Source organism: Halyomorpha halys, unplaced genomic scaffold, assembly GCF_000696795.3.
Source record: "Halyomorpha halys isolate HHAL.00 unplaced genomic scaffold, Hhal_1.1 Scaffold2224.1, whole genome shotgun sequence".
Lineage (NCBI taxonomy): Eukaryota > Metazoa > Arthropoda > Insecta > Hemiptera > Pentatomidae > Halyomorpha > Halyomorpha halys.
In genome coordinates this window covers 30,866-39,517 of record NW_027115978.1, presented here as the reverse complement: position 1 = coordinate 39,517, position 8,652 = coordinate 30,866, and the positions used below count along the sequence as shown (strand labels likewise).

The following is an 8,652-nucleotide window of genomic DNA, read 5'->3' as shown; positions in this document are numbered from 1 at the left end:
TACATTGCTAGGCATAATCTAAACAAGTGAGTTTTAGACTTCGCTATTTTATTGAAAAAAAATATTGATATAAAAACATCATCAGATATATGAGCTATTAAGTGCGAAAATAGTGTCAAAACTAGAGTTTAGAAACCATCAACACTTTAGGGGAAGTTCTATAAAGTTTTTAATAAGGAATAACACCTTTCTATACAAAAACTAGTCAATCTAAAGTATATTCATGTAGATATTTAAAAGTATTTGAAGCCAATCTTCTCATAATTAGTTATTATTAATATTTCTTTTTTCGTAATTTTTTTATTAGTAAATTATGATTTTAGTGTATACTGCAATCATTTTTTGTACAAACCAATGATTATTCCGTTCTAGAATAAGCTTGCCTCAAAAGTTAGGAAATAAAAGTCCTTCATTGACTTTTCGACCCACCCTGGCTCAATGTGTCGCTAACCTTTAAAGGTAGCCATCCATTTCTGATGTAGTTCGCCCAAAACTTAATTAATCTGTAATTTAAAACGACTATTTTATATTCAATTATTTTTATATTCTACTAGGTATAACTATTCTACTTTTTAAATTAAAAAATATTGTTTTTTATTCCATTTAACATAATAACTTATTTTTTCAATATTATAAGATTGGTATTTTAATTTGAATGATATTTAAAATTGAAAACAGATTCATATTTTATTCAAAATCTAAACTATCAAAAATAATTATTATCATTTATAATTAGTGACTTATAAAAGTTTTTAAACTAACAAAAATAAATAAAAATAGAAATAGAAGAATGTAATAGGATGCGTTTATAATAATAAAAGTAATATCGTGTTCGTTTTAACTCAATTCCGCTTTGGATCGTCAAAAATATTAGTTACTTCGTTATTTAAAATCAATTAATATATTTTTTTTACCGTTAAATGCCCGATTCTTAATCTTAATCGATCTTGATTTAAATTCTTATAAATCAAACGTGAGAAGTACAAAGTTAAGAAAGAGAAAGATTTGGCTATGACAGGAGGTTACTACGATAGGAGATAAGGGCTGTTCCAGGTTAGTGAGGAGCATGCCCAGTGGGGGCGCGGCTATCGACCACTCTTCGCTGCAGTCCATTCACACATCTCCGCTGGGTAGGTTCGCCCCGTCGTCTCCGACGGTAGTTATACGTCGCTTCTTCTTGAGGGAACTCAGTAGTTCCTGGCTCTGTTCTGGAGGATCAGCGGACAAAGGGTAATCTCGAAGGTATGTTAGTCAATCTGTTACTCCTCAGTGCTGTTAAAGAAGTCATGGTCTCTAGTGCACAATAGTGACGACTATTTTCTCGCCTAGAATATGGCTGGAATCGAATGAGTGGCTAGCGTGACCCGCGGACTCCGCCCTCTTCGTGCAATGCCCGCACTCAGTTGAGCCACGCCATGCCAAAGCACAAGAAGACCCCCGTCGAAGACCTCGTGGTGCCACCACAGAACACCAAAATATGTGGTACCATCTGCATGTGCCAGATGACAGCCGTGCTGAGCTGTGTCGCCCTAGTTTACCTCTCTGTCGCTATTTATATGCCGTCCATCCGGGCGTTCAAGTCCGGTATCAGCGAAGATCCGGTCATGTGTACAACGACCAGGGCGGTCACAACGGATACTTGCGACTGGGGTTCCTGCGGCGAGTGGTGCCTAAGCAAGACATCCGGATCCTGTGTCCAGATCTACGTCAATCTCAGAAGAAACGGTTCCAATCTGCATTTTGCCAACTGTACGAATATGGCGAATAAGACGTGTTACGGGATAGACCAAGAGAATGCTAAAAAGTACAGGTGCATTGCGGACGAATGTAAGAACCTGACTGGAACCTTCAATTGTACAGCGGGAATGTGTATCAACATAACGGATGCCTTCGAGTGTATATTCAGAAACGTCGATCCACCACTCAAATGCTCAGGAAGAAGAGGTAAGATAACTTGCAAGGAAATGGACGGGTTACAGAACTGTAATAGAGGTACCTGTGAACGAATAAGGACACCGTACAACTGCGATCGAAGGTGTTTAGACATTCCGACCAGAAACAAAAACACTATAATACTGAGTGGAGACAGGGTGTACCTCTCGCAGTGCCATCGTGCGTTCATAACGGGAACGGATCAGGAAATCTGGAATGAGAACCACAGTGATATCCTGATGGCTTCATGTTACCATGTAGAGAATACTTCTGTCGGGATTCAAGCCGTCGACTGCATCAATGGCACTCTACTGGAGAAGAGCTACCTCAGTGACCTCACCAACTTCACCTACCTTAGCTATCTGAGCGTGACCAACACTAAACTGCTGGACGATACTAGAACTATAGCACCACCCGAGCTCGACCTCCTGATTGCCAACGAGAGCAAGTTAATGATCAACATGGAAGGCTGCGTCAACACCCTGAGGGACGAGTGCAAGGAGTTCCTCCGAGAGTACGGGAAGGACGGAACGGACCACAATGCCAGGGGCAGGTTCCCCTGTTTCTATTCAGAAGAAAATGTTGAAGTGGTCGTGGCGAGGTTCAACTTAGAGCGGACCTATCGGGAGTTTCTTGTCGCATCTGTGGTGCCATCCGTCCTCTTCGTGGTGTCCTGCCTCACACTCATTCTTTGCCAGCGGACCGTCGAGGTAGGAGACGACGCCAAAATGCGGTTCAAGAAGCGCGGAGGCGGAGACGGCAGGAACAATGGTGATAAGGACAACTCCATCGGCGACTCCGGTGGAGGAGACCACGCTATGGCCCTCTGAGATCCGTCACGTAAGATTTAGGAACATGGCGTATATCATAAAAAATAAAATGTCACATGTGTAAAAGTAATTCTTGGTGTTTATTTTATTGTTAATTTTTTTTATAACAATAAACATCATGTTAGATTCAATCTTCAGAATAAATGTTGTCTCATTTAGACAGGTCATTTTCAAACAACACTCTTTATTAATTTTTACCAAATAAATTATTAAGCTTTGATGTTTTTAATGATATTTAAAAGTTCATGAAATCACTTTATTATTTTATACAACTATCAAGTATCTTTTACCCGACATCAGTACACAGTCGCCAAGAAGATCGTTAATAAAAGAAGCCTAACGGCTATAATTCTAATTCCTTCTTGATCGGTGTGAAATAGCTTTCAGTTACGTCCTAATAAATCGATAATCACATTTAACTTACAATACGGCATATCTAAATAATTTATTCAACATACAATTTACTAATCCACAAATTGTCAGAATGTCCTTTAAGAAAGTATTAATTAAACATAAAATCAATACCGCCTGTCCCGAGTTCTGAACCTGTCATGCATTGAACACGTTCCGTAATAAATGTTGTAGTTTTGCAGTCTCTATGGAATTACAATAAAAAGGCTAAACAAAGAATAAAGATCGATAACGAACATTTGTAACAATTCTAAGCGACTTTACGATAGATTGGTGTCACATTTAAAAATGTTAGGGTTAAGGATAAATCCTTTTAGATTTATAGAGTCACTCAATTTAATAAAATATAATGAACTACGATTTGATATCTTTTTAAGTTGAAACTAAATTGTGTCTCCATTTTTGTTGTAAGATTGATGTTGACTTCTTACTTAAAATAAAACTCTTAAAACGTTCATATTCATCATATTAAGATGTATTAGATGCATAACCTGGCTATTTAACAACTAAGCCACATCTTAAATTTTACTTTAATTAATCAGTTATTTGTCTTACTTATTTCTGGTCGGTAATAATTTACCACCCAGTGACTTTAAAGAGCAGCTAATAGATCTAATAAGGTAAATCTATGCTGTCTTAATAAATTGAGCAGCGTAAAACAGAAATGTACCTAACTATCTATTAGAAATTAAAAAAAACATTTTATTCTTTTATATGTACCCTTATCTTTCTATTCACAAACATTAACTGTAGTGTAGAGAAAGTTCCAGTAATAGGTAGGTATATTTCTCAACAAAGACAACTGGTGTAAACTTTTATTTATCATGTTACCGTTGAGACTACCACATTTCATCAACTCTAGGGAGAGGAAAGACATTTGTTGAGCCTATGATAGGTCATAGACTCAACAAATGTCTTTCATAATAAAAAGCCTATCGATTGGTAACCTTGCATCTACTCTGAATTGATTACGTTAACTTTGCCGAAGATCCGAAATTAATCATACCGTTCCAGCTATTCTGTATACTATACCAGCTTTTGATTATCACTGGTTATTTAGTATATAAATATTAGTAGTTTAATGTTTTGTTTTCTTTTTCAGGCATTCCCCTCCTTCAAGACAGCCCAACGCATCAGCACGTGTTTTCCTTGCAGGATTACTAACCGAGCACGTTAAAACTTACCGCACGTTAGGCTTTATAGAAAGCACGCTTTCGACAAAACAATGTAAATAGCGAAACCGCTGCCATTTCCTTGTTCGATCCAGGACTTAATTGCCACCTACGGAGGGGAACGCGTCAAATTAAAAAATAAATAAACCAAATTGGCTCTAAAGACTGAACAAAGTTGTAAATTTCTCAATAAAAATACTAATAATAATAATAAGTTTTTATAATTAAATGAGAAAAAATTAACAAATTTCCGAAATATGACTTCCATTTTGTGATTGGCATTAAGTTAATTCGTCGAAATTATCGAGTCTGTTAGTGATATTTTTTTATACCGCTGCTATAGTGATATTATAAAGGACTGGCCAGAAATGGGTGCGAAGATCTTAGTGAAGAAGCTAGTGTCTAAAGTGGATGTGACGGGGATGTTGGTCAAAGCCAAGTTCTACACCTCCTTGTGCCTGGGTACTACGGCCATCCTGTCTGTGTTCGCGTTCCTATTCTTGATACCCTTCGTCGTAGACCCTGCCATTTCGACCATCCTGGCCGACTACGAGCCTGAGCCAGTAACCTGCGTCGCCGTGGAGCATGTCTACGCCGAAGGATTGAGCAATTGTTCCTGGGCCTCTTGCAGGGAGGGCTGCACAACAGCTGCCCTCCGCTGCCACCAGATCCTTGTCAATTATACTAAGACACCTTTCGAGCACTGGCAAAAGGTATGATCATTTATCTGTGACATAAAACATTACTATAAGTTAGAGAAATAGGAAAAGTCTTCCTGATAACTATTATATGGACTACACTAAACTCATTGATAAAAATACAGTATATCACCTGAGAATATTTTGAAGATAATGTCTTTATAAGTTTATTTATCTGCCCTTGCTAATATTTATAAAAATAACTAGTTTATCAATCAATTCCTTATCTTTTTTGATTTGTTTAAAGTAAATGAATTGTCTCCATTATGTTACTTAATAAAAACTAATTACAGCAGTTATATTGAACAATATACTAAAATGAAAATTTTATAAAGCCATTTATCCAACCAGTTCACATTGATCTTCAGCATTCTTGCTTCAGTTATGATATTTGGTAATATAATTATGATTATATCTTTTTAATTATAAATCTGTTTTCTTCTATTCACTTCAATTATAACGAGTTCAGTTATCTTTCGATAAATTTGCATTATTTAGACTTAACTTGTGTAATAATTTTTAGACAACACTGTCTGATTTTATGTGAAACAACAATTACTCCAGAGGATTTGAATTACACAGTGTAAAAATGGTGTACCTGGCATTTTCTTAGTGAAGACACAGTAAATGGTATGTGAATACTGAACTTTCACTAAAAAGTAACAAGTTGCAGTATTTCTAATAAGTATAACAGTTGCTGTCACTAAATATATTGCATTTTAAGACATTCATATCAAGAAAATTACTGTATTTACAACTCAGTTGTCATCTTTGTTTCAACCTGACAGCCTTGATGAAATCCCGAAAGAGGGGCAAAACGTTGGTTAACAATAAATAGTTTGCTTCTATTGGCCTTCACCCAGACTATCTTCCCACAATCTACTTCATATGGTCACGAATTTTCGAACCAATGCCACTATCATTTCAACTAGGTCACCTTGAAATGATAACAACATATTTTAATTTTTTTTTGTTAATTTATAGTATGGAACTGAAGAAAAATAATCTCTGTCCATTCCTTCCCTATAAACTAGTAAAAACCTAATTCCATAATTAATAACTAATAATTGAAGAAAGATAAGGAGTAAGATAGCTCAGTGAGTCATTGTACTCCTGTCTCCCTGGTCTGGGTTCGAGCCCATTTGTGGTAGATAATTATTTATTTTGGCATCTCAGCCAAGGTTTAACCCTGCGGTCAGGATACTATCATCTTTCACACCATTCTCGTTAAATTGGATACTCTTATTGATGGAAAACCTGGTAGTCATGACCTTGACCTAATGACCTCCTTTCTCTGCAATTTCTATAGAAACAGTACTTCCTTAACAAGTACTTAACCAAAATGACTCTTCATGGACAGTAGTAATATTAGTTGAACATTGACTTTTGTTATATCAATAATATGAAATTAACGGTTGAATCTGGTTATGTGACTGTTGAATGAGGTAATCTAAAGATTTGAATGAGAAGCTTAAATATGGAATTAAATTATAATAGTGTCATATTTGAAAGGATTGGGAATTTCCGTCTAACTTTTAATACATTGTTGGATACATTATTCTGAACATGATATTGTAACATCAAGAATAGAATGAATGCTCAAATGAAAATAATATATATATTACTCTCTAAAACATGTTAACTACAAGTAAAGATTGAATTTATATGTTATACAATCTTCAAAAACTTCTCTGTAATGAAAATCCTCGTACATATCATTCTAGTTATGGATATTGTTATTATTCTTATAACATGACTGAGCGCCTATACAATCTTTAGTGCCATTTTTCACTATCTTAGGACCAATGTCTCATTAAATATGTCTTAGGACCGATGTTTCATTAAATAATTGTGTTATGGATTATCTTGAAAAAAATCTTCAATTATGCAATAAAATGTCTGAATATGCAAAGCATTGGTAAATTATTATCATAGCTCTATTTTAATTAGATTCCAATAATAAAAGAAATCAAATACCATGAAAAAGAAAACAAAATTGATTCCCAGATATTTTAACTATTACTGAATAAAGAGGTGTTAATAGTTTACCATACATTAATATGAGGAGAAGATTGTTGGGGATGTGGTCAGAAAAAATAAACAAAAATTATTTATTTGCACCAACATTTCAACCTGAATTTCAGGCCTTTATCAGAACTGAAAAAACAAAAAACGAGATAACAAGCATAACTCAGAGAAAAATAAAAATAAAATAATAATAAGCAAACTCAGATATATTCATAACATAGATCTAATTTATTTAAATTGAAATTTTATTAATGAATATCTTTACTAAAGATTTTATTTACATGTTTTTCTAATACTAAAGCTACTCTTCCCTTTGAAAGATCTTAAAATTTTCTGTGTGGTTATCTCCTTTTATTATCCATCAATAATTAATTATTACTCATTCATTAACAAGCTTCAATTTTCTTAAATATTCTTTTAAAATAATACATTTACAGTGGCACAGCCAGGATTTTGCTATGGAGAGGGGGTGCTCCATCCATCGACTGGTCAATACCCGATTGGTTTGTTAGTCTACAAGCCCTTATTGAGGAATGTAAAACATAATATTTTCTATGCACATTACGAAATCTGATGAGCCCCATCATCAAATAGCAGGCTCGATCCATTTTCCAATTTTGAGGAATATCCATTTCCCCATTCCCCTCTTACAAAGCATTTGAAAGGCAGTACAAGAGATATCACCCATTACAGTTACCTACTCCCTATTATAGTTATCTATCACCCCTATATATATCAAACCCTTCCAGCTCCATGGGGCTTAGAGGGTTAGAAAAAAATAATTTTTATGCCGACATATGTTATTTATGGAATAAAATAAAAATAAATTCATAGAATCGTTGTTTACAGAAAAGAACAATAAGTAGGAGAGGGTCCAAACCCATTGTGTACCACAAATATGGTATGGTAAATAGGCCTAACAAAACTTGTGTTCAATGGGGCTAAAAGCTGTCAAATGAAATCCATATAATAAGTATTGCTTTGGTGACATATATTTATTATAATAATTATTGTTATAATTAATATTAGAATTTTTTTATTGTTTAGAAAAAGAGTTTTAAGATAAATGTTGGCCAGATACTAATTATTACAATTTTTTTTTTAAAAGATGGCTGTTTCCAACAAAACACAATTCCTAAATTAAAAACAGTTATAGTCTCTATAAAAATATAACATTATATATCATTAATCTTCAAAATATGTTTAATATAATTGAACTCCAAGCACAATGGTGAAATTATAATGATGAATTTATACACTATAGTTACATTGTATACTTATAGTAATATAAGGATGGAGAAAGGTTGATAATAAATTTCAAACCAACCTGTCTTAATTAAAACTTAATAATTAAAAAATCCACCATATTATTTATGAATAAGTTATCTTATTTTGTTCGTTTCATATTAGAAAGTTATCTGTAGCTCAACAGCAGTTTTCATCAATAGTTATTTTCACAAGTAATAGTCAATCCTGACAATTGAATATCAGCCTATCATCTTGTTAGTAACAGAATCAATAACTCACAAATAGCCTACACCTTTGATATTAAGTATGAACATTCAATCACTCAGATATCTC

At 34.2% G+C, this 8,652-nt stretch overlaps 2 protein-coding genes across 6 annotated transcripts in view; both read left to right on the top strand.

Annotated features, from left to right (window-relative positions):
• Nucleotides 1–1,091: 1,091 nt before the first annotated feature.
• Teh3 (tipE homolog 3) lies at nt 1,092–4,417 on the top strand. The gene is made up of 2 exons (XM_014437031.2): nt 1,092–2,772; nt 4,276–4,417. Exon 1 carries the CDS (start codon nt 1,416–1,418, stop codon nt 2,760–2,762), a length of 1,347 nt encoding a protein of 448 aa, XP_014292517.1. The 5' UTR covers nt 1,092–1,415; the 3' UTR covers nt 2,763–2,772; nt 4,276–4,417.
• A 296-nt stretch (nt 4,418–4,713) lies between these two features.
• The window catches only part of Teh2 (tipE homolog 2), a 19,066-nt gene continuing 15,127 nt past the window's right edge, over nt 4,714–8,652 (top strand). For all 5 annotated transcript variants that reach the window (XR_010844994.1, XR_010844995.1, XM_014437033.3 and 2 more), the window contains exon 1: nt 4,714–5,058. Coding sequence is in view for 3 of the 5 variants with exons in the window: in XM_014437033.3 (XP_014292519.1) it covers nt 4,714–5,058 (345 nt within the window). In the remaining 2 variants the exon portion in view is untranslated. The remainder of the gene's footprint in view (nt 5,059–8,652) is intronic.